Here is a 26523-nt window from a genome sequence, read left to right as displayed (position 1 = left end):
CCACTATCATCCATCCTGTTCTGTAATCACGTGTGATTTGGGAATGAAATCATGTCCAGAAATTATGAAAGATCATAGGTAAATTGATAATGGCAATGGAATACCAAGATATTCAGGCACTTTCAGACAACACATTCAGAAGAAAATTAAGGCAAAGCTTTTCCTCCAAATCAAGGAATATAGGTCTAACCTTCAGAGTGGATGGGCAAAACCATCGTGTCATCTTTTGTAGGGTGAAATGAGCACATGTAGATTGACCTCTTTGCATAATATTGAAGCATTAAGTTGAATACTAGCTTTGGATGTATGGTCTGTCCAGAGAGCTGCATAAATCTGGATGAAATTGATACTGAAATATAGCATGTTGTTCTGGCATATTCATGCACTAAAAGAAACTGGAAGGGTATGAAAAGAGGCACAAAAATAATTTAAGAGTTAGAGTGCCTTACGAATGGAAGCTTAGAATATATAATCTTCTTATTCGAAAAGAAGATTGTGATGTGATTTGATTATAATGACGATAAAATAGTTGGTACCAAATATTTATCTAGCAGAAAATGTCAAAGTAACCAGTAATTTGTTGAGCTAAGGTTCTGCCTGTAACTGGGTAGTCACCAGAATAAACTAATATAAAGAGTATGAGGAGTGGTAATTTGGGGGTTTTTTATCTCCTTCACTTTTTGCATTGAAATGCCTTTATGAAAGTTTTGGAGTTAAATTCATCATTGTTATGGGGCTATTTCATAGGGAGTTGGATGACTTAGGTGTCAGTGGTCTATTTGATATGCAGGAAGTCTGAACAGAAAACTTAGTGATCTCAGCTGGCCTATGTTTTAGGGCAAGGAGGACTTCTTGTGTGTTATTGGTTTTGTTTGTTTTTTTTGTATTCCTGATCACCTTTCTACAGAGTAGATGTGACATGAGCACCAGATTTTAAGAAAAATGTATTGCAGTTGTACTTGTGAATATTTGCCTAAATACTAGTATGGCTGCAGCAGTTTGAAGCTTTTGTGAAATTCTTATGTGAAAGAAGTCTATCACTAGGTGTGAAAACTCAGGTGTCCTAAAAGACCAAAATAAAAAAGTTTCAATACTCATCACAAGTGTTCTTTAAAAACCATTATGGCAAGGTACTTCAGCTGAACACAGTATATACACAAAGACACTGCTGCTCAATGCCTAGTTTTTAGATGTACTGAAGGCTGCTTCTGGTATTCACATATTGTAGAGTTAATATAGCAAACAGCGTTTGAAAGCAAAACTCCTTGTTAAACTGCATTAAATCCATAGGTTTCCTCTGTTTTTTTTTTAAAAAAAAAAGGAACAAAAGAAGAAATTTTGTTCTGCTGTTTTCATGGAGACTCCTTAAATCTTCTCTTTCCTTTTTTATCTCCCTTCCAATTTCCAGAGAAAATGACCGAGTGGTCATAGTTAATGGGACCCCGATGGAAAATGTTCTACATTCTTTTGCAGTTCAGCAGCTTAGGAAAAGTGGAAAAGTGGCCACCATTGTAAGTAAATTCCAAATATATTCAGTGTACAGAGGTATGTACCTGTGTACCCAGTCAGGATTTTGGTTTTGTTTTAGAGTATTTAAAGTCACAAAGAAAAGCAGTCTTCTGCTGTATGCAAAGTACAAAATAAATAAAACAAAGACATAGTTTCTGTAGGTGAAACAAATGGAAATTAATTAACAGTATCACAAAGTTATCTTGTTGAAAAAATGAGAATAAAATGTTTATTTTATAATGTTTATTTTACTAATGAGTGGTACAGAATAGAAGTTATGTGAGGCAAATTACATTCTGCATACACAGATCTTGTCCAATAATAAATAGAATATTGCTCTTCCATTTTTTCCCCAGCATATATTTAAAGCTTGAAAAATATTAATTTGTTCAGTTTCACATTCTGATCTTTGACAGGAGTTTGTTTGTTTGTTTTCTGTTGTACTGAACAGGTAGTGAAAAGACCAAGGAAAGTGCAAGCTGCTGCGCTGCAGAGAAGCCCCTCCCTTGACTATGAGGACAGAGCTTTAGATGTAATGGATGACCATGCAGAATTTGATGGCAAAAGTGCTCGAAGTGGGTACAGTGAGAGAAGCTGGCACAGTGGAAACGGAGGGCGCAGCCAAAGCTGGGGAAACAACCTGGATCAGAGCTATAGAGATGAGCATGACCGAGGGCGTAACCGAAGCAGAGACTGTGACAGGGAATGCGGCTACAGCCGCGATCGAAGTCGTGGTAGGAGTGTTGACAGGAGCTTGGATCGAGACTATAGAAGGGATCGGAGCCGGGGAAGGAGCATCGACAGGGATGCTGGCTATGAACGGGACTACAGAGGAGACTACAGCCCACCCAGTTACAGTCACGGATCTTTATCTGATCCGAGATATGGGAGGGAAATGAGGAGTCGTAGTCGGGACAGGCTTCATTCCCGCAGTCCTTCACCTGAAATACACCGCCAGCACGAGTACCTAGGACCGCAGGATCAGAATGCACCCATCAGTGTTCTCTTAACAAAAGGCAGACACAATGAAGGTGGGTATAATAGGGGAGGAGAGGAGTCAACTTCCAGTACAGCATGGGTTTTGGTGGGGAAAACAAGAACTGAATTACTTTCTACTTTTGCAGGTTAAGTGTTGACTTTTTAAACTGGTGATTTAAGTTGTTCTTTCATTCTTTCTGGCTGATTTGGGATGCTTTTTGCCCAGAACCTTGAACTTTACCTTTGAGCAAAGATTTGTTCACCCACATAATTTCAATCTTTTTAAGCCATTGTGTCCCTTGTTTTCCATTTTCTCTGCCCTTTTCTCCTGGTTCTGAGGGAAAACATGGATCTGATCATGATTCAGATTACATTTGGCACATCTACAAAAGAATTAGCTAGAAAGCGTAAAGAGTAGACTCTGTCTTTAGTAATACGGTTTGTTTGGTTCTGGTTATTAAAGAATACTGAAATAGCAGTAGCTGAAATCCTGAAATAGCAGTATTTCAGCCTTTCTTTGCTGAGTATTGAAGTGTGTAAATAAAAGCCAAAAGCTTGACCTTTTTTTCACTGTGATATAAAGATTTGTACTGGAAAGCATATCTGAGATTAGGTTGTACATAAATTTCTGTTTGAGTTTTTTCTTGAGGGGAGTTGTAGTTTATTGCTGGAGGGGTTGGTTGTGGTTTTTTTTTTTTCCTAATCTGCCTTGTTGTAATTTTGATAATTTTTTGCTAATTAAATTTTGTATGTGGGAGCTAATATCTTTTTTTTATTGGCTCTGGCAACCATCCTTTTTTCTCCTTCCTCTTCTTCCTCTGCATATCGTGTGTCCACTTGCAAAGATAGTGCAGATATGTATACAAATAAGGAGAAATATAAGCATTTGTTAACTTTTATGTTTAGCTATACCGTAATAATCTCTGCCATTTATATGGATACTTTGCAGACTTGCTGAAACGTGGTGATCTTTTAAAGCAGGACAACATTCTTTTGTTCTAGGATGCATGTTTTTTGAGGATGTTGCCTTTCTTTTTAAGTAGCAAATATACTGACCCAAGTAACTTAGATCACAGGGAAAGAAAGGGGGGGGGGCAAGGGAATAAAAGAAATTCCTTTGCCTGAAACAACCAAGGCATTTCCTGGAGTACAGATAGGACAGGGTCAGCATGCAGCAACTGATGAAAAGAAATACTTCTGTTAGTGCTTTTTGACCCTTTCCCCCCTCTATACCTTGCAAAATATGAATCAGAGAGAAGCTACTCTAGTACATTAATAAGCAGCTCCAGAACAAAGTTTTTGCTGTTTTGCTGCTGAAGGTGCAGACCAGTTGTCCAACTGTAATTGATTTGGGATGTTGCTTGTTCGTATTGTAATTGCAGCACAGATACAGGGTGAAGTGGGTTTACTAGGTCTACATTTTTTTCTTTTTTTTTCTCTCATGGTACAATGGTGTTTGATGCATGAACACTGTGTAGTTTTTAAAACAATGCATCCTTGCTCATATTTTAAGCCTACAGTGGGTTATTTTCTTGGTTCCAGAGTATGGACTCCGTCTTGGAAGTCAGATCTTCATAAAAGAAATGACCCATACTGGTCTAGCAACCAAAGATGGCAACCTTCATGAAGGAGATATCATTCTCAAGGTCTGTTCTAGTTTTACTGCTAGCAATTTGGCAGGCACTGGTTACAGTGGTTATTGTTGTAACCAATAACCACTAAGTCATGTTATAGTCAAGTTCACTATTAGACTTGAATACAGTGCAGACTTGTTTGTTATTGTTGTCTTTTTGTGTCCAGATCAATGGTACAGTGACAGAGAATATGTCTCTAGCTGATGCCCGAAAATTGATTGAGAAATCACGTGGGAAACTCCAGCTGGTTGTTCTCAGGGACCGAAAGCAGACACTGCTCAACATTCCTTCATTGAATGACAGTGACTCAGAAATGGATGGTGAGGTTTAACGTGCATCCAAAGTTCTGGACTCTGTGCAAGGACAAAATGGAGCTTATATTGTTTTGCTGTGGTAGAGTGGTATTAGGTTCTTTAAAAAAAGAATAAAACACAAACAAACCTAAGTAATACTCAGTTAAGCAACAAATTCCCTTACTTTAGATGAAAATAATTTCATAGTAACCATATAATTACATTTTAAGAAGGGACAGAGATAGAAGGACCAGTGTTGGTCTGGCAGAGTCTGTCTTACTTCTTGGAGCAAACAAATCAGTTTCTTTAATAAAAATTTTTAAAACAAGTGCTTTGGACTGGTCTCTCCTTCTGAGGACATAAACATTCATGGCATCATTCAAATGGAGGGAAGAAATGTCAGGACAAGAGGAAATTAAGTGACCCTGGATAACTGGTTTCTATTCCCAGCACCTGTTCTATATGGGTGTGTGAGCTGTATCTCTCAGCCTGATCTTGCTTTGGGAAGAGCTCAGAATGTTTGGGAGAGCAGGATATTATATTGTTTGGAACAAGATACTTGCTTTTCTGGTGTCAGAATATGGGGAGGAACTTCCTGTAGGTTTTACTGTGAAGTCTGAGGTGCAGTTCAAATCCAAAGTCCACTCTTGTTTTCTTTGCTGCTAAAGGGCAATGATGTTGGAACTGTTGATATGAAGGTGGTCTTCGGTTTGGAAACCTCCATAACACTTCAAATCAAAGCCTGGTAGCACTAGCTAATGCGTGTGTGGTATGCTCAAAGTAGTTACGTGATGCGAGCGTGTTTGCTAATAGTTGCATGAAACTTTCCTGAAGTATTTTGGAGGATGGAGGGATGGAAGAACTAAAAGGTACTTCTTGAATCTTTGTCAAATCCAGCTTGAGATGAGAGTGGGCTGAAATGTTCAGTGTATCCTGTATCTGAGAACTTCATAAATACACATGCTGATCAGGTGAGCAGATAACTAAAACAAATCCTGCATGTCTTCATTTGTCACTCTCTTTACAGATATTTCTGAAATAGAGTCAAACAGATCATTCTCCCCTCAAGATGACAGATCACACCATTCTGATCTAGATTCACATTCATCCAATGAAAAACTGAAAGAGAAACCAAAGTAAGAAGTGTTCTCTATTTTTTTCATGCTTATCAAAGAAGTTATTCAAATATAAGCATTCTCACCTGATTTCATGACACTTTTGTTCCTCTTTCTTCCTTTTAGTGCAAAAGAGGATCCCTCCAGTAGGATGTCCAGAATGGGAGCAATGCCTACTCCATTCAAATCAACTGGTGACATTGCTGCTCCTGCTGTTACAGCTGTAGACTCAAACAAAGAATTGAAGTACCAAGATGACCCAGCAGGTCAGAACCTGAAGGTTTTGGTCACTTTTTTTTCCCCCTGGCCACAGAATGTTCATTCCATCAACCATGATGACAAAGCTGGCATGCTCTGCATGTCAGCCCCACCCTGACACACAGAGGAAGTTTGTCTTTGCTTTGTGGTGCTGGGAAGAAACACCTGATATTTTTTGATGGCAGTTGCTTATTAGAACTATCACTTGAAAAAAGCAAACACTCTACTAGAACATTTGCTGTTAGACTGCTGGCCTAAGCAGACAAATGAAGTCTGGTCTAGCTTGCCTTAAAGGGTTGAATATCCCGTTCCTGAACGTTTTTTTTCTTTTTTGAGAATTAAAAAAATAGAAATAAATTAATTTTGTCGGACATGCCTGATGTTTAAATCTATATTAATCTTTGGCATGGAGGGTTTGATTGCTATCTGATAGCTAGATATTCCTGCTATTTATAACTTTTTCATATCTCATAACTTCTTTTGTTTGGGTTTGTTTTTTTTTTTAATTTAGTGCCTCAGCCAAAGGCAGTTACACGAACAATTCTTAAACCCAGTCCAGAAGATGAAGCAATATATGGGTAAGGTGGTACTTGCTGAGTTCTTTTGCACTCTGTATTCTTTCAGTGACCAGTGCATGATTCTTGGCTGCATGGGTTTGTTTTCTTTCTCCCATTTGGAGTGGTACTCCCTTTATAGCTTAATGCCAGGAAGACGTGACATGGCTTCTAACTGATGATATTTGAGATAACTTAGTTTTAGAAATATCTGCATGGAATCTACCTGGAAGGTATAGAACACCCTGTATTTCTGACCTTGCATGGGAACATATGCAAGGGTTTTGTTTTGTTTTATTTTATTTATATTAATAGGAATTCAATTTACATATTTCCTTTGAGAGCTTCCAGATACAGAAATTGAAGGAATAGGAGTGTTGGAATTGTAAGGAGAAACCTTAAGTTTTGAAAATGTTCTGTAGCTTGGTGTGTTGTCTTAAATGAAAGCCTTTCTGGGTTGGACCCTGCATATGTTGTAATTTATGTGCAAATTAATCAAGCGATTATTTTGGTGAAGGGGAATTTATAATACAGGCTTAGGGTATTACTGAGAATGGCTGACAGATAAGTAGTGTCCTCTGAGTTGGAAGGTCACTCAGGCATTCAGCTTTTCTGACAGCAAAAAAGCTGACCCTAGTCCAGTAGTCCCCCACTGCAATGTGAAGGCATTGACTGTTAACATACCAGTAGATTATACTTGAAAGTATTTCTCATTACAAGAAAATCTGAAGACTTCTATCAAACATGTTACACGGTAAAGAAAATAGGTATCAGTTTAATTTGTATTACAGTTCATCAGATTATAGAAGAAAAAGCAATGAGTATGATTCCTCATAACTCAGTCTGTAGGGAACTACTCTGGGGAAACCTGACTGTTTCCCTGCTCGGTCAGGTCTGTGCGTGCCAGTTAGTCACTATTCCAAGCTCTTTTTCCACTCTGAAAAATTCAAATTCTCTGCTTCCTGCCTTCACTGAAGGGTAACTTCAGTAAATGTAGCCTATAGAGTGAAAGAGGAGATAAAAATTTTATTAATATGATATTGTTGAGGGGGTTGTTATTTTTTTTTCTTTTGGCATCCTAATATTGTTATTTGCTTTGATATCTGGCCTTACTTCCTTTTTCTGTTTGTAAATCCTGTAGTCCTAATACAAAAATGGTGAGATTCAAGAAGGGGGATAGCGTGGGTCTACGGCTGGCTGGTGGAAATGATGTAGGGATATTTATTGCTGGAATACAAGAAGGAACCTCAGCTGATGAGGAGGGACTGCAGGAAGGAGATCAGATTCTTAAGGTATGAGTATGTGTCCCTGAAATGCAGATAACTTCTGTATACTCTCATTTGCTCCTCTTACTTGAAATATAGAAGAAATTATGATCTTAGGAATCAAATTATTGCAAGGGTGTATATGTGATGGAGGGATCTTACAGAAATGAGTTCTTGAAGGAGAATTTTATACCAGCCTTTAGTTTGTTTATAATGTTGTGGAAGATGTAGTTAAATATTAATCAAGAAAAATGCTGCAAGGTGGCACAATAAATTTTTTGTACAATGTTTCTTCCTAGTCTTGGAGGAGGAAAAATTGGGGCCATCATAATTTTCTTCTTCTTTCATCTTTCTCCAGTTTACTTGGGTTATAGTGATTTATTTTTCAGGTTTCTGATTTATATAATCTGTGCCATTTAATCACTTCATTCTGCTTTTTTTTTTTTAATTCAATTGAAGGTTAATGTAATTTTCCCTCTACCTCTTCTCTTGCCCCTACTAGAGGCTGTTAAAATTGAAGAAACAATCTACCTATGTAGAACCAGAACATTTTATTTCAGGAAGATTACTGTTAATAGCTGGAATTAAATATTCACAAGAGACAATAATTTACTTTTGTATATATAGATAGATATAGATATACAGATATATGTAAAAATAATAAGGAAAGAGAATATTAAGATTTTTCAGATTAAATAAAAATCTGTGGTTATTCCTTTTATTGTTGATTTAACAGTTGTTGTGGATGTTTTTTTTGTTGTGTAGGTAAACACTCAAGACTTCAGAGGCATTGTTCGGGAAGAAGCTGTTTTGTATCTCTTAGAAATTCCCAAAGGTGAAACTGTGACAATTTTGGCTCAAAGCAAATATGAAGGTAGGTGCTTTAAAAAAAATGTGTGTATATCTATGAACCTTTTAAGCTGTGCTTTGTCAGTGAAACCACAAAGAATCTCTCTTGTGCTTATTTTTGATAGCATTTTAGCTTATTTCCTCTTCACTAGTTGAGAAGATAGTTGTGTTCCATACATACAAGGCTGCATGTGTGATGTGTTTTTCAGGATACTTCTCCATGTCTTTTATTATTAGCAAATAGCAACTCTTAATCCTGAAAAGTGGTAAGGCACTGCTTTTTCTTTTGCCTTTCTGTCTGTAGCAGCTGGGAGAAGATCAGTTGTGCCTTGGCAGTCAGAAGGGATTTGGTCAGCAGCAAATGGACAATTTTATTCATGAGCAGCTAAGGAGCAAGAAAAGCTTCTTGCTTTCCTTTTGGGAGACGCAGCCAGCTGCAAGGCTGTATTACCATAGCTGCCTTTTGCTCTGGAGCTGTAAGGGCTATGCACATACAAGTTTGGAACATGCCTGATAAGTGTGTGTAAGGGAATGTGGATCTGAGTTTTTACATCTTTCTGAGCAGATGCTCAGAATTTCAAAGCTGTATTTGCTAAATCACAGCTTAATCTTTCTTTCAAGTGTAAAAAGATATAAGCTAAAATGGAGATCTTGTTTTAGTCTACAGAGACATCATGGCCTGTGGCAGAGGGGATTCATTCTTCATCAGGAGCCACTTTGAGTGTGAAAAAGAGTCACCACAGAGCTTAGCATTCACCAGAGGGGAGATCTTTAGAGTAGTTGATACACTGTATGATGGCAAACTGGGAAACTGGCTGGCTGTGAGAATTGGAAATGAACTGGAAAAGGGCCTCATTCCAAATAAGAGCAGGTAAGGTGGCACCATGTCTTCCTACCCATTGTTAGAAGTAAGATTTTTTTTTCCCTTCACCGTGTCATTTTTACTTCCTATGTCATATCTTTCTTCCTTTCTGTTCCCTTCTACAAGAATGAAAGAATTGTTTTGTCTTTATTTTTACAAGAATTGTACTATAAAAACTGCATATTTTAAAACCATGGCATTATGCAATGAGACAGTGAGAGAGGGTGGTGTTACCTACATACCAGGTCATTATTTACAGCACAGGCCTAGAGCTTCTGTCTCAGCAATCAACCAAGCTTTGAGCAGTAGCTGCTTCAGTTCCTCTTACAGAAAATGGGTGGTTGGTCCTATTTTTGTTTGTTTTTTGCTTTTTTACCCACCTTCTTCTTTGTCTGTTCACCCTCACAGAATCAAATAAAAAGAAACAAAAGACCACAATGAAACAAAAAAGCTAAACAAACAAAATACCTTCACCTTAGGAAGTTCATGACTCTTTGTGCAAGAATACTGTCGTGATTAATTTTTAGAAGAATTTAGTGCTTGAATTTCTTATGTATATCCTTGTGGATAGTATTTTAAGTATTTATTCTGAGGCAGGATTTGTTAGTTTGGGTTTTTTTGGTAGCTGTAGTCTGTATTTTTGTGTGAGATACTGAGTGAAGCACAGCAACATTTTCACTTAAATATGGTTTCCTAATCAAAATTCATGGGAAGGAATAATAACTGTTCAAATGTATACAGTGCATAAAACAATCAAAGTTAATCAGACAGAAAAAACCCTAAAACCATAACCATACTGTAGCTGAATTTTTAGACTGTATCTTTTAAGTTCTTGAGTGTGGTTGTGATTTTTTGATGGAAGAAAAACCTCACAATTACATGACGCACACAAGTTACAAAATACACTTCTTGTGTGACTCCCTTGTCAGCTTCCTGCTAAGTACATTTTCTCCTTTCTGTGAATTGGTCTGACCAAACCAGCCTATGTTTCTGTGCTCTAGTGATTTAAACTTTTGAGGCCTAATGGACAAGAGAATAGTGATAGTAATTTTTTAGGCCTTCAGTTCTGAGTTGCCCCCTCTCACCACCTCTTTGCATATGCATTATTTTATTTATGCTTCGTAAGAGTTCAGTTTAAGATCTCAGGACTCATTCCTGCCCAGCAGCTTGTAGCTGTGGCAGGTTGGAGCATTGTACTGACAATGAGTTTGCTCCAAGGCAAAGGCACCTGAATTTTTTTGTGTGCTTTTACAAAACTCTACTCCTTTCTGTCTATCTGGCAAATTATCTGTTGCAAATTCAAAATCCATTGGTCATCAGTGAAAGTACCCTTGCCCTCCTTAACTAGTTCTGAACTCCCTGCTTTCTCTGTCAGAGCTGAACAGATGGCCAGTGTTCAAAATGCCCAAAAAGATGGCTCAAGTGATAGGGCAGATTTCTGGAGAACACGTGGCCAGCGATCTGGAGCAAAGAAGAATTTGAGGAAAAGTCGTGAAGATCTGACAGCTATTGTATCTGTGAGCACAAAATTCCCAGCTTACGAGCGTGTTCAGTTGCGTGAAGGTAGGTGAGACTGCTTTGAGCTGGCTGCCCATTTATTGCTGCCTGCTTTAGCATCCAAATGTTTGGTCAGCTAAGAAAGTGATTTCTAACAACTTCTATGTTAAATTAGAACAACAGGAAGGGATGACATTTCTCTCAGAATGGAGGTTTCTGTATGCTACTAATAAGTCTATAAGAAAGCTTTTTTACCCTTTTAAACTGCTGTTGTTCCCTCTTGCCTCCAAAATACACCTGCCAGTTTTAAAGTTTAAAATGAAAAAGGGGCTGAAACAGCAGGGCTTTCCTTGTTTCCTTGGATTCTTCTTGGCTAACTCTGATAGTAGAGTCCATATGCCTGAGATCAACCTCAGTCTTCATTAAATAGCACTTCAGCAGTAGGTTCAGAGCAAATACAACCCAAGTATTTTCAACAGTCCAAACATAATCATGGCTCATGTGGTCTATCTCCATGACTGTAAACTACCTATATTACTTAGTGGTGAGCAGATCAAGCTGATTTTCTGGGTAGTAGCACATGGCAGTATTCTGGAACAAAACAAACAGTAAAGAGTATTTTAAAGGAGATCCCAGATGCCACGATGAAGACTTAACTCCAAGGATTGTGTTTTCACTTGCTTTGACATGAGCAGTAACATAGTTTTACATTTCTTTGCTTCTTCAAGCTGCATTTCAGTAGGTTTATCATTTGTGTCTTTATTCATACAAAACCAACTCTATGTAGGTTCATGGAGTTTTGATGAATGGAAAGATAAATGAAGATCTGTACATTTTCAGAAGTAGAATATTATAAATACAGTTCCACTAGAAGGAATAAGAAAGCTCTTCATGAAAACAGTCTTTTACTTTCTCAGCTGGTAAAAGTAATTTTCTCTATTATGTTCTCGTACAAACCTCTGAGAAACAGTTTTTTAAAAATATATTTTTAATAACCTCAACTTAACTTTGCATAGTAACTGAAGGTCTTGTCTTTTATATATAAAACCAGTCTCATCAGATTTCTCTTTTCTCCAAATATTTTTCTTTCAGCTGGTTTTAAGAGACCTGTGGTGATATTTGGCCCTATTGCAGACGTTGCTATGGAGAAGTTGTCAAATGATTTGCCTCACCTGTACCAGACAGCAAGTAAGTTGTCCTCTTAGTGTCTTTTTTTCATCCTTAACTGAGAGAATGGATAACTTAATAATTGCAGCTGCCTGGCCACTCTAGATAAGCTAAAATGTTTCCTTTGCAGAGACAGAACCCAGAGATGCAGGTTCGGAGAAATCAACTGGAGTAGTGCGCTTGAACACTGTGAGGCAAATCATTGAGCAGGTAGGGCATTTCTCTGAAAATTGCTTATGCCCAAAGGCATGGTGTTTGATTTGTGTGCTCGAGTACTCAACTTTTCAGTGCATCTATTTCTGTAATAAGCTTAATGATAAAGCTGTTTTGAAGTTGTTCAACAGCAATTTTAGTATTTTTTATAACTTTGAACCTGATATTAGAAATTGCATTTTCCTTCTCAAGTCCATTCTAAATTTGGACAGAGGAGAATCTGTTTTAATATATGGTTTCTGAATTTGAGAGGCTTTATGTTCATGCAGTGTTCTTGTTGCTCTTAACATTCTAAATATGGTATAACTGTGTATAATATTCCGCAAGTTGTGCTCTTATTTGGACACAAATATCCTAGTATTTTTAGGATCCCATGTTTCAGTCACCTCCACTTGTTCCCACATGTACCACATTGACTGGCCTTTCTTGTTAACAGGATAAACATGCTCTGTTGGATGTCACTCCTAAAGCAGTGGACCTGCTAAATTACACCCAGTGGTTTCCAATTGTGGTCTTCTTTAACCCAGACAGTAAACAGGGTGTGAAGACCATGAGACAAAGGCTATGTCCTACATCAAACAAGAGTTCGAGAAAACTTTATGAGCAAGCAAACAAACTGAAGAAAACTTGTTCCCACCTCTTTACAGGTAAGGAAGAATGTTTTTTTAACCTGCTGACTAAGAGAGTAGTGTATGTGACTTTGTAAGTCTCAAGACATCTACTCATTACTCAGCATAACTCATGCAGGCTGGAACTAAAAGAGTGTGAAGGTGTGGTCATGAGTAATGCCTTCCTTGACTTCTTTCAAAGTTCTTTGTTCTGCCAAATTCTAATGGAGAATAAATTGTGAGCTGGTGTACTGCCATTAAAAGATAAGTGATTTAATAATCTTAGAAATGGACCAACAATAAAACAAAAATACCATGGTTCTGTCAATGATCTAAATGAAGTGGCTGTTTAACGTTCTCACATACCTAAACCAAAAAGCGTTAAACAGCATGGAATGGATAAAGGATTGCATTGCATTTACCATGTTATATATACCTTTTTCTTCAATTTTTACAGCAACCATTAATTTGAATTCAGCCAATGATAGCTGGTATGGTAGCCTGAAAGATACAATTCAACAACAACAAGGAGAAGCAGTATGGGTATCAGAAGGAAAGGTAAGCAATCAGTCCATACTCTCTGAAGCTATACAAATGTTTCAAAGTATCTCTTGCCAGTAAAAATTGTTCAAATTTTCATTTGCCAGTGGTCAGTAGGCTAGACAAATAGTCAGTTGATGTATACCTTTAACAAACAAAAATTTCTTGTTCTTGTTGTAACACTTTGGAGCCCAACATCACTAATACCAGGCTAGGGGAGAAGGATGATGAGGGATGAACTTCTACAGGACTTTTTATAGCGATTCTTCATTAGTTTCTTTCAGTTCCATGAAGTCATTCCTAAGGGAATGTTTAGCCTGATGTTGAGTCTTAACTGGACTTTAATTTATTTAATCTTTGTTCCTTACTTCTTACTGACTTTTGCATAGATGGATGGCATGGAAGATGACGCAGATGATCGTATGTCTTACCTTACTGCCATGGGCGCTGACTATTTGAGCTGTGACAGTCGGCTGATCAGTGACCTAGAGGACACAGATGGAGAAGGTGGTGCATACACTGACAATGAACTTGATGAGCCTTTGGAGGAAACAAGGATTTCATCTGTTAGCCGATCCTCTGAACCTGTGCATCATGAGGAGGTGAGATGATTGGATTTTTCAGTAAGACTGAACTTCGGGCTTTCTGAAAACCCTTTATGTATGGCTTAAAAATTAGAGGGTTTATTTTTAAACAGCAGTTTTACTTTGCTTCTTATACTGTTTTAGATTACCCTGTGAAGAGGAAAATAATAATAGCTCTGCTTTTCTGCCTAAATTTATACATTTCTTAATGATGTCTCATGACCTTGAAGTTTTCAATTACATTTGCAGTGATTGTAGTCAGGTTGCTGGCAGTCTTTTGACTCCTGGTTACTGTTTCCAAAATTATGAACTTGAGACAGAGGAAAATTATTGAATTACTGGCTACTGCAGTGATTTTATCTCTTTCTTTCATAGAGTTTAAAAAAGTTTGCTCCAGAACCAAGAGCTCAGTTGAGAAAAGCTGGTAGCAGGGAGATCCTTAGAGAGCCAAGTCCACCTCCAGCATTCAAGCCTGAACCACCTAAGGTAAATTTGTAGAAACAAATCTGAATACAAGCATCCTTTTTCTGGAGAACTCTCCAGGGTGGCATATTGGAAAGAGCAATAGACCACTTTAAGTGTGGACACTATATTTTGAGTGTGGACAGAAGAAATGACTGAAAGTGTTGCAGGATCAAGCAGAAAGAAGTCTTACTGGATAACAGTTCTTCTCAAATACATGTGATCTCTAATATGGAATAAGAAAGTAAACTCCTTTTTGTATCTACTAGCAAACTGAGAGGCACTTTTTTAGCTCAGCGAGATCAAAAGTAAGCTAATCACCAGGAAAAACATATCTCATGGCTATTACCGTAAAGCACAAAATCAGAATCTACCACCTGGCTGTCACCATTCTGTTAACTGTTTGCTCAGGAATTATGCAAGAGGGAAAAAAATACATATACTCTAAATATTCAAAATACAGCTCAAGTGTGCCTTGACAGTGAAGATAGGGCAGCGGAGGACATGCACAGTAAAAACAAAGGCTGAATATAAAACATTAGGTTCTGTGCAGTTCTAAATTTTAGGTCATGATACTTCACATTAAGCAGCAGTGAAAAATTACTTGGGGCATCAGTTTTCTCTGTGCTGTACTCTAACATGCGTAGTTCTGGTAATCCTTAACAAATAGGAAAAACAAATGTCTAAGAAGTCTGAATGTCCTGGTCTTCTGTAGGGTGATGTGTAGTTTATGAACATATGCCCAAAATGTTTTAGCAGTTCAAACATCTTTGAAGTGTCACATTATATGAAGATTGAGCCTGATAAATACATAGGCAAAGTGATAACTTTTAGGTTGAAGCCTTCTTTTGAAACTAAAATTAATACAGTTACTGATGTAAACTTTGTGGGTTTTATACTTGCAGGGAAAGTTACAAAACAGAGAGGATCCATATGACTTCCCCAAGAACTATGACTCCAAGTTGAGTAATGTTGCTGTTAGCAGTGAGACTTCAACTGTATCAGCTAAAGCACCACCACCACCTGTTTCTGTGAAACCTGTTTTTGGGCGTCCCATTCTGAGAAACTCTCAGCCAGCAGTCCTGCCTGCAGAGGAAGAGGAGGAGGCAAAGTTGGAAGAGGAAGGAAACGAACAAGAAAATACTCCAAAATCAGTACTGAGGAAAGTAAAAATATTTGAGGAGATGGATCACAAGGCAAGGATGCAAAGAATGCAAGAGCTACAAGAGGCTCAGAATGCCAGGGTATGAAGAGATGCCTTTCCCCCTGTGCTTTGTGACCTATAGAACAGCCAGAGTCCTGAAAACGAAAATCATGCCTTTTGCATTGTGTTGCTTATGGAGGGAGAAGTTTGGGAAACCACACACAGAGACATACTCTCACTCATTGTGTGTATTTGTGTATAAAAAGAGGTCATATTTTAAGGTTTCCTGTTTTAACAGGTAAAAACCTGACTTCTAATAATCGTGTTGCTTTTGGCAATCCATTGTTCTCAAACGTGCTTTGAATTAGTACTCTAGCAAAAGAATATCAATAGGATATTACCAATTTGTGCTTTGTTTCAGATGTAGCAGTCTCCTGTTAGATTCTAGATCCAAATATAGGATCAAAAAAGAACAATTCTTTTCTTATATTTTCTTTTAAAGCTTGAAATAGCCCAAAAGCATCCGGATATTTATGCTGTCCCTGTCAAAACACAGAAGTCAGAACAGAACTGGCCCCAGCCGATGAGGTAAGGTATATCCAGTTTCAAATATTCTGTCTCAATTCTTGACTTTGCTGGAAGGAGGAAAACTGATCTTGCCAATTTTTGTTCATACAAGCCATCCTGCCTTGGTATATTGTTTTGTTGTCATGCCTTAAAGATTGTCATAAAGGTGGGGCAGAATTTTAGCAAACTCTTCAGTGAACTCATTTCAGGATTTTTTTTCTTCTAGTTCATTTATAGTAAGTTCATTTATAGCATTTGAGTCATTTGTGAAGAAACACGATATTTTTCACTGAAATATTTGCAGAGACAGTTTTTTACCCCAGTCAAGCTGCCTTGCATTCATGTTCTCTGATGTCTAGTCTACCTGTGCTAGATACTTGATGACTGTTACTCTATCCAAACAAATATTCTAATAACACTTAATTATGTAAATGCTTCTTCTTTACAGATATGTAGTGTGGCTAGGTAAGCTAAGGGTGAAAGTTGATACAGGTGACCCATCAAATCTCATGAAAGTAGTAGTCTTTCATTAAAATTCATTAAGTTCTGGATGGGTTGACCCACTGCACATTTGTAGGACTTGACACGTATGCAAGAGCTAACACACTGCATAATGGCTTTTGTCTTCTGTTCTTCAGAACTCTTAATTTTTTCTTGCATCTTTGCAATAGCCAATAGAAATGGAACTTTTCTTCTGTAGTGAGTCAAATGCTTTGATGTCACAGTAAATAATCTAAAATGCAAAGCTGGAAAACAGGTATTTTCTACATTTCTTGGCAGGTTCAGAAAAGCATTAATTTTTATATAGCATTGGAAGTTTTGTAAAAGTAATGAAAATTAATCTTTCACCACATTTGCAGAGTGTTTGCATGTAGAAATCGGTGTTGTTAGCTTTTTACAGGAGTTAATGATTGGCCTAGAAGGGAGTATTTAATCTCTGGGAGAAAGATGTAAGCAGAACACCATCTTTTTTTTGCAGAGCATGGGTTGATAAAATCATAGGTTTGAAACTGAGGAAATATGCTGCCTTGGCAGAATCTACTTTTCTATGTCTGCCTAATGTCCTGTCAAATGTGTATCACCATAGTGTATAAAAAGCAAAACTGTGAGTTATTTCTGTCCTGAGGGCCATGAGTGGAAAGGTTACCAATTTAAGAAATGTCACATAAGAAGTCTTTAGACTTTGAGACAGAAGACTGAAGATGCAAAAGAAGAAGGGGGCATAGAAAAAAATTCTGTGCAAAACTAATTAAGGGAGATGTCAGTTGCGGTTGTAGCAAGGCTGGAAACCTCTCTGCTCAGGGAATAGAGTACTGTCAAACTATTGATGTTTCAAACTATTGATATCTCAAATTTTAAACTGCACACACAGTGTGCTGTTTAAAATTTGAAATTTGACATTTTTCCAGGTAGGTTGATCTGAGCATCATCCTCCAGCTTAATGGAAATAAGATGCCTCTCTAGATAGGTTTACCACAGTCACACAGTTTTTTATTGGCTAGAAGGGGTTTCATTTGCTCCATCATGTGGCCATAAAGCAGGTATTAAGCACAACTATTTTTTGGTTTTTCATAATGGGAATAGACATTATCTCTGTCTCTTTCTCTTACTCTCTCATGTTCTGCTGTTAGCTCCAGGCCTCCAGAACCCCAGAAGGCTCCTGTTAGACCTTACCTGGAGAACCGTGTCAGCTACGGCAGCGATGCGGAGGAGGAGCAGTACCGCCGGCAGCTGGCAGACCACTCTAAGAAGGGCTATTACGGACAGGCATCCAGATACAGAGACACAGAATTGTAGGCTTGCTAGCATGTCCATGTCTAACACTCTTCTGAGGTTTCTTCCTTCGCAGCCAAAGTGGAACAGTAATTAGTCTTGAAAAGCTGTATTTTTACTGGGGGTGGTGTTAGAGGGTACGTTACTCAGCTCAGACATATCTATACACTGGAACTGGAAGAGTTCACTTTTTGGGGATATTATTTTGTCAGTGTCTATGAAAAGAAATCACTATTGCCTGAATGCTGTTGCCTGTTTTATAAGGACCAAATCCTTAAAGTTTGGCATCTTCATATTTTAATATAAGCCCCTCTTTTTCCTTTTTATTAATGCTGCCTTTTTGGACTGTTCTGCTATGTTATAAAAGTATGATCCCAGAGATACGCTTCTAATGCAATAGAACTAAATGTGAAAGTGTATTTGAAGAACAGTAAGTGCCTTTAACAAGAAGCATCTGAATCTGTTTGTTTTGACATGATACTTGGTGCAAAGCCATAACACACTAAAAAGGGGATTGACTGTTTTACCTATCTTAATTTTTTATCAGTTTCATGGTAACAATTTTCCTTGCATGTTATTTTTCTAAGTTCATATAGATGCATATGCTATATTCATAGATGCATATGCTATATTCAAAAATACTGACTGTACATATTAAAGGTGCAATTGAATGGGTGGTTGGAAAAGACCAGAATGTGCTTAAACAGAGAAAATGGTGTAGAAAATTCAGTCACATATTAAAATTTACACAGACTACAAATAATAAAGTATATATTCTAGACAAACTTCTAGTATCTCATTTTTATTTTCTACAGCATTAGTCTAGAATTGCAGACTTTCATGAGTACACTATTTCAGTTCAGGATCTCCTCTCCTGTTCAGGTAACTGGGAAACATCGCTATTGATGTGCTTCACACTTTCTGAACATCATTTTAAAATCTGCTGTGATTTAAAACTGGTACAAAACAATGGAGTTCCTGCAAGGGACTTACTTCTAGAATATTAAATTTTGCCTCACCATTTGTGCTTTTTAGCCTTATACAATAAAATTCTTCAAGGTGGCATAAAGAAAAATTTCTTTTGATCATACAATATGAAAGATGGTTTTCTAATGGCCTTCCAGAAATAAAGTGCCTTCCAACCCCTAACCATTATATTCTATATTAGGACAATGTTCTTCACTGGGAGGGTGGTTCAGCACTGACTGGAACAGCTCCCCAGGGCAGCAGTCACAGCACCAGCCTGACAGAGTTCAAGAAGCACTGGGACAATGGTCTTAGGTATATGGTGATACTTGGGAATGGTCCTGTGAAGGTCCAGGAGCTGGACTCAGTGATCATTGTAGCTCCCTTCCAACTTGGGGAGTCCATGACTCTGTAACACTCTCTTAGAAAAGGTAGAATTTTCTTGTTGAAGCAGTAGGATGAGGAAACTTGTGCTGCTTAGATTAGAATCATTTAGATTGGAAAAGACCTCCAAGATCATCAAGTCCAGCCATAAATTGAAAAGTGCCAAATCCACCACTGAACTATGTCCATACCACACCTGCATGTCTTTTAAATTCCTACAAAGATGGTGACTCAGCCGCTTCACTTGGGCAGTTCTAATGCCTGACAGCTCTTTCTGTGAACAGATTTTTCCTAATGCCCAGTCCAAACCTCTCCTGGTGCAACTTGAGCCTATTTCCTCTTGTCCTGTCACTTGTTACCTGGGAGAAGAGGATGACCCCCACCTCACTACCAACCTCCTTGGCAGAGAGCCCCTGAGCCTCCTTTCCTCCAGGCTAAACACCCCCAGCCACTTCTCACAGGACTTGTGCTCCTGACCCTTCACCAGCTCCACTGCCCTTCTGTGGACCTCTGCTGCCTCAGTGTCTGTCCTGCAGTGAGATGACCGGCACTCGAGGTGTGGCCTCAGCAGTGCCAAGGACAGGGGGACAGTCCCGTGTGTGGTCCTGCTGGCCACGCCTGCTGATACAGGCCAGGATGCCATTGGCCTCACGTGGGCACAGCTGGCTCATATTCAGCTGCTGTTGACCAGCACCCCCAGGTCCTTTTGTGCTGGGCAGTTTTCCAGCCACTTTGTCCACAGCCTGTGGCACTGCTTAGGGTTGTTGTGACCCAGCATGAGGAGCGTTCACAAGGACAGGCTCTGACACTTCATCATGTTAAACCTCACACCACTGGCCTTGGCCCATTGATCCAGCCTGTCTAGAGCCCTCTGCAGAGCCTTTCTAACCTCAAAAAGATCAACACATGCCCAACTTGGAGTCATCCACAACTGACTGAGTGGGGCACTTGATCCCTTTCCAGATCATTGATAAAGAGAATACCCATGTAACATAAGTATGTGATATAAATATACAGAACACATGAAATAGATCAATTTAAACAGTGTAACAGAGCTGAGGGGTCACTCCTAGAGAAGCTGTTTGAGCTGGGTCTGTACCGTGGCAACCAGAGTTTTTGCAGTAGCCAGGGCTGCTCCCGAGGTGGGGAGGCACCTGGGGCGGCTGCCGGAGCCGCCCGGCCTCCAGCCGCAGCCCAGGTGGCGCGGGCATCGGGAGGGCCGGCGGGACGTGGTGCGGCAGCGTCGCAGCTCCCTCACCCGCTTCCCGGCCCCCACTCACTCAGGGATCACCTGCCTCAATCACGATGAAGAGGCAGAATTTTATTGGATTAATGGGGAAACACTGGCAAGTGATGAGGAAAGGGCTGAGCTACTGAGCTGCTCTTACTGTTCAGTAAGAGCAGTAGACCTCGGCCCCCTGAGCTGGAAAACAGGATCTTTATAAATTATAGAGTCAGTGATTATTGAGTGCTGCTCAGCAGGTTTGCAGATTACATGAAACTGAGTGCTGCATGTGACACAAAAGCAAAAGAATGGGATATCATCCAGAGGAAACTGGACAAACCTAAGAAGTGGGCCCACAAGAACCCCATGTAGTTCAATAAGTCCAAGGTGCTGCACGTGGACCATGGCAATCACAAACACAAGTACAGAGTGGGAAGTGAACCCACTGAGAGTATCCCAACAGAGTGGGTTCTTGTGGCAGAAAACTTAAATAGGAGGTAACTGTGTGTACTTATAGCCCAGACAGCCAGATGTGTCCTGGGCTGCATCCAGAGCAGTGTGGGCAGCAGGGCCAGGGAGGGGATTCTGCCCCTCTGCTCTGCTCTGCTGAGACCCCACTGCAGGGCTGCATCAGCTCTGGGGTCCCAGCACAGGAAGGACATGGAACTGTGAGAGAGAGTCCAGAGAAGGCCATGAAGATGATTAGAGGGATAGAGCAACTCTCCTATGAACAAAGGCTGAGCTAGCTGTGGTTGGTCAGCCTGGAGATTTTGGGGTGACCTTACAGCTCTCTCCTGTACCTAAAAGGAGGCTACAGAGAAGATGGAGAAGGACTTTCTACAAGGATATGTAGTGGTAGGACAAGAGGCAATGGCTTTAGGTTGAAGAAGGGTCATTTTAGATTAGATAGTAGGAAAAAAATCTTTACTGTGAGCATGGGGAGGCACTGGAACAGGCTGCTCAGAGAAGCTATGGATGGCACCCTAGCGATGTTCAAGGTTAGGTTAGATGAAGATCTGAGCAACCTAGTCGAGTGAAAGGTGTCCTTGCCCATGGCAAGGAGGGCTGGAACTAGATGATCACAGCATCATAGAATCAGTTACATTGGAAAAGATGTCTGAGATCATTGAGTCCAACCTTTGATCAAACACCACCTTGTCATCTAGACCATGGCATCAGGGTTGCCATCCAGTTACTTCTTGAAATCACCAGGGATGGTGATTTTACCATCCCCCTGAGCAGTCCATTCCAATGCTTAACAACACTTTCCATGAAGAAATTCTTCCTGATGTCCAGCCTGAACCTGATCCTGTGTCCTCTTGCCCTGTCCCTAGAAGAGGCCAACCCCCACCTGGCCGCACCCTTTTTTCAGGCAGTGGTAGAGAGCAGTAAGGTCACCCCCAAGCCTCCAGGCTGAACACCTCCAGCTCCCTCAGACATTCCTCACTGGACTTACAAGGTCCTTTCCAGCCCAAACCATTCTATCACCTATAAGAGAGAAGACTGGCACACATAGCTGTATGGAAAGCATAACAGAGGAAAGTATTTTCTTTTCACATGGGCTAGATGGGGAGGAAGCTGTCTTGTGCCAAGCCAAACCTATTCCAACTCCTTTGTTACAGATGGACTTTTTTAAATCAGTGTGTTTTCTGAATGGAGAAAAGAAACTAATATCTAGAGTAGATTAAATGTTTCAACACAGGGTAGTTATAAAAGGTCAAAAGAATACCATTTTATAGGAATGTTCTGTCTCAGTGCCCCATTTACCATCCTATACACAGGTTAAATTTAGACTTTCCATTTGCCCTGGTGCCTGAGATAAAAGAACCATGGATAGCAAATATTAATTTAATTTCTCTATTGCATTATAAAATGTAATATAAAATTTCCATTAGAGAAGTAATTTACAACACTTTAAAGATGTTAGAAAGACAAAATTGTGCATATGTTTAGCTTCAGTCTTCTTATAATGAATACATACATAGCTAGATGATTGTTTAGGAGCAAATTTTTTTGGTGAATTGAAGACTAGATAACCTTTCCAAAATAATGATCTGCTAGATCTACTTGGAAACACAGCTGTGTTTTGTCAGCTCTTTTCCTCATTTAATTCCAGTTTAGAGTGGTTGGTCTGTGCTTCACCCACAGGCAGAGAAATAAACAGCAATCTGTACTGCAGCTTCATATCACTCATTTACTCCTTCCAGTCATTATTTTTAATTAATTGTTTGTTCCTGAACGAGCAGTAAAGGTAGATGATTAGAGTAAATTGTGTCCTGAATCATGCAATGTCACTGCTATGTTTTGCTCAGTGCAATAATCAAAAAAGTGTCTGACCAAGGAGGAACAATTTATCGTTACTAGACAAACACACACACACAAACAAAACCAGACAGAAACCAAACCCTGGTGGACTAAGTCAAGTGTAACTGTTCTGTGAGAAAGCATAGACAACATGTTTAAACAGACAAGAGAATAAGACACCTGGACCTACTCAATCTTCTTAAGAAATAACGAAGAGACCAGCTTCTATTTTTAACTCTGTGACACTCCGTGTGGTGTCCTAAGATCTTCACTAAGAAGGAAACCTGGACAAAACTATTTTGCAAGAGGAAAGAAAGAACTTGTGTGTCTGGGAGATATAATAAATATTACAAAGTTTATCTGTTTAGATCACTACAACAATTAAACTCATATAATGATTACAGTTTTGGGAAAATACTTGTGTATAATTTATGGAAATTGCTGTAGTATTAGGGAATAATTTTCTTGAAGCACATAGGTTTTTAATTAATTTCTGATGCACTTCTGTTTTCAAAGTAATAAATATTCCCAGTAAGTGGAAACGTTTAATCTTATGTTACGCTTTTTGCATCCCACTCTGATTGTTGTTACTCTTTGTTGTCATAGGGGATACATTTTTCCTGACGCTGGCAGTACATCCAGTCCAAGTTCTCTTAGGCAACTTTTTAAAGCCTCCCAAATACCTACATGCTGAACATGAAGGAAGCTATAAAGCAGTATCATCAATCTGCTTGGAATGACAACCAGATTGGGAATGAAGCCAACCACATAGCAGAAGGTCCAACAACAGAACAAAAAATACTGTATGAATAAGGCCTAGAGCCATGAGATATGTCATAAAGGGAGGACTGTGGGCAGGATGGCTTGCTGATGGGGAGACAGGTCATCAGGAGGATTGTAGCTGACCCTTACTGCCACACTTGGTCAGGTGAAAATGGGAGTGACACCAAAGTGTCCCTTTTGTGTTATGTTCCACCCTTGCACAAGACCCACTGGTTTTGTAATTTCTCTCTGTATCCTTCATTAACATATGCACTGGCTGCTCTCTCTCTGCACTTACGCTGGCAGTAACTGTATTTGGCTGCACTCTCACGTTCACTTCTCCCATATGTATAGACTGTACTTGAAATCCTTCATGGAGGATGAGAACATGAGCACTTTGCACGCAAGTCAATGGGCTTGTTCCTGTCTCCTCCCTAAAGCAGGGATACCTCTTAGGCAAGATTTGATCCCCAGATGTGTCAGAGTGCCCCTGGGAACACTTGTACATAGCACTGTACACTTGTTTCATGTCTAGTGAATCTATCTCTGGAAATCTAACAATAAGCAGTAACTTGATGCCCCAGTAAATGGAACTATTGGTGAATCTGGGTTTAAAAGTTCTTATTCAAGTCAGCCAGACTGTGTTGAATCCTTGAACTGCACTATTTGTGACTCTGTGATCACAAGTGGTGCCAGACCAGACTTACGGTGTAACCCACACCATTGGTGTCTCTGGGATCTCATTGAATGTCACTGGACTTAGACCAACAAGTTGGTTCTAATCAGAAATTAAGCTCAGGTGCACCTAGCCCCTCTCTTCTCTGGGGACCACCTGGGAACCAAGGGGATTTATTTTTCTACCAGTCTTCCATACTTTTTATACAAAAAATACACAGCCAAGTCTCAGATTAAGAAAACAGTTTATCTGACCTCTTCATCCAGACAATATGACTTACAGACTATTGCCTTTCTCTTCACAGGAGACAGGGGGGACAACAAAATAGCAGTTTAAGACCAGCTTTCACTAAAAAAAAATCAAAACCAAGGGGCAGATATCCCAAAGTACTATGATAGTCCTAACTGCCTCAATTACATGGGAAAGCAAAGAGGTGAATTGTACTTTTTGTCCTCCTTATTCATTCTCTTCCCATTTATTGTCAAAATTCAGACCTGTACTCAAGTGACATTGATAATAATTATTGCTCAGTTACTCATATGAGGGAAAAAGAGTATTTCATTCAAGTACCTAACTTCTTCCCATGTCAGTGTCTTTGTATTTGCAAGGCGTTTATTGTGTCTGAGATCATGGCTTCATTTAATTATCAGTGTTTATGTATCAAAATCCACATATTAATGCACATTTTTACACACACACACACACACACACACACACACACACACACACACACACAGACACACACACTCCCTAATGATATGTATCCATAAAAAATAAAAGTGAGGAAAAACAAAACATTTTTCCTAAAAGAACATTGGTAGAGAAAGCTTAATGGAAGCTTGGAAGTATAAATCATATTATAGGAGACAAGATGGCAGTGGCATTCAGCAGGTCCCTGACCAATCACTGAAAATATGACTTTATTTCAGCATATTCTTCCACTGCTAGAATATTAAGAAAACAAGTGTTTCTGAGACTCTTTATTTTGAATTCTGATTATACATCCTATAGAATTTTAATAGTAGAGAGAATTAATAATCCAACATATATATAAATATTCTAATATCCAGCTGAAATAAAAACAAAGTAGCAAAACAAAACAAAACAAAAGACTATGAAGTCATAAAGCAGAAAATGAAAGTGCTGCAAAAGCATGGACAGGGGGGAAAACCTTAAAAACCAACAAATGATGAAAGAAAACTTCTCCTACAGAATAATTAAATGTCAAAATTTTGAAGAAATGGGAGTCTACAAATAACTTCAAAGCAACCAGCATAGCACGCAGAGTTTACACACAGGAAAGAAGGAACATTAGAGCTTGTCCTTACCATGAATACTTTTGGCTTGATACAAATTGGCCTCATACTGTCAGGCACCACCATCATCTCCAGTCTTCAGTGCAACCACCTCCCTTTGCAGCAAAGAAAAGTGATTGAGAACAGCCTGCGACTCTTGGATAAAATGGGAAAAGAGTTTCCCCAACAATGTCTAAGAGAGAAAAAGTCCTTCAGATTTCCTGCACAGGTTCTGCAGCCCAGGCAGAAAGAGGCTGTTGGAGTTGCCATTGAAGAGATCTTCCAACATATCTTTTATATCTTTAGCAAAAATCTGACTCTAGCTGCTTGGGATGGAACAGTATTGGATCAGTTCCAAAATGGACTTTATCTGCAAATTGAGCAATTGGAGGCATGTGTAATTGAAAAGCACACCCAACATTGTTGGAGTAAAGACGTCAGCAGGCTGAAATTGAAAAAGTACTTCCAAAAAATAGACTGTTTTCTTAAAGATAAACAACACGACTTGTGCTCTTGGGAGATCAGCCGTGCAGAAATGAGAAAATGTCTCCAACTGATTGATAAAGTGACAAGGAAGCTTAAAAACTAAGGTACAAATATATTAACCTCACATAATTTACAATATTAATAATAAAATATTATAAATAACTTCTATTATTTGTTCTATGATCTATCTTGTGGCAGTGCTGTAGTTAATTTTTATTGTATTTAAATTATGCTTCTGAAATTTAATTTTGCAAATGTAATGCATTATTCAAAGTAACGTAATTTGTTTACTTGGTAAGTAAGCTGTCTACTCTAGCTATAAATTAATCTATAAGAATTTTCAGTGAGGGTTACTCCCTATGAAGATATTGTGGCCTTTGACAGATAGTGACATCTTATGGTGTTTTCTGCTGAGAAATATGCAAATACTTTCCATCTCTATTTCACCTACAAGCAGAGAATCACATATTTGTGAATGAACTACACATCTCATGCCTTACAGGAATTACTAGATTTGTACTGATGCAGAATGCATCAAAGATAAAGTAATACA

The 26523-nt window shown here is 38.9% G+C and overlaps 2 protein-coding genes across 10 annotated transcripts in view; both read left to right on the top strand.

Moving 5' to 3' along the window:
• The window catches only part of TJP2 (tight junction protein 2), a 61836-nt gene extending 43179 nt beyond the window's left edge, over positions 1 to 18657 (top strand). For all 9 annotated transcript variants that reach the window (XM_021530502.2, XM_077790463.1, XM_021530494.2 and 6 more), the window contains 20 exons: positions 1409 to 1511; positions 1961 to 2540; positions 4030 to 4133; positions 4288 to 4441; positions 5442 to 5550; positions 5656 to 5795; positions 6299 to 6365; positions 7483 to 7633; positions 8372 to 8480; positions 9116 to 9326; positions 10693 to 10880; positions 11907 to 12002; positions 12112 to 12191; positions 12631 to 12841; positions 13260 to 13360; positions 13732 to 13944; positions 14302 to 14412; positions 15294 to 15632; positions 16035 to 16120; positions 17731 to 18657. In XM_021530502.2, the coding sequence (XP_021386177.2) occupies positions 1409 to 1511; positions 1961 to 2540; positions 4030 to 4133; positions 4288 to 4441; positions 5442 to 5550; positions 5656 to 5795; positions 6299 to 6365; positions 7483 to 7633; positions 8372 to 8480; positions 9116 to 9326; positions 10693 to 10880; positions 11907 to 12002; positions 12112 to 12191; positions 12631 to 12841; positions 13260 to 13360; positions 13732 to 13944; positions 14302 to 14412; positions 15294 to 15632; positions 16035 to 16120; positions 17731 to 17896 (3319 nt within the window). In that variant the 3' untranslated portion in view covers positions 17897 to 18657. The remainder of the gene's footprint in view (positions 1 to 1408; positions 1512 to 1960; positions 2541 to 4029; positions 4134 to 4287; positions 4442 to 5441; positions 5551 to 5655; positions 5796 to 6298; positions 6366 to 7482; positions 7634 to 8371; positions 8481 to 9115; positions 9327 to 10692; positions 10881 to 11906; positions 12003 to 12111; positions 12192 to 12630; positions 12842 to 13259; positions 13361 to 13731; positions 13945 to 14301; positions 14413 to 15293; positions 15633 to 16034; positions 16121 to 17730) is intronic.
• Positions 18658 to 25488: 6831 nt separating this feature from the next.
• On the top strand, positions 25489 to 26073 carry LOC110470691 (interferon omega-1). The gene has a single exon (XM_021530544.2). It carries the CDS (start codon positions 25519 to 25521, stop codon positions 26071 to 26073), a length of 555 nt encoding a protein of 184 aa, XP_021386219.1. The 5' UTR covers positions 25489 to 25518.
• Positions 26074 to 26523: the final 450 nt, after the last annotated feature.

This window comes from Lonchura striata, chromosome Z, assembly GCF_046129695.1.
Source record: "Lonchura striata isolate bLonStr1 chromosome Z, bLonStr1.mat, whole genome shotgun sequence".
NCBI classification, from domain to species: Eukaryota; Metazoa; Chordata; class Aves; order Passeriformes; family Estrildidae; genus Lonchura; species Lonchura striata.
This window is presented reverse-complemented; position numbering and strand designations above follow the sequence as displayed.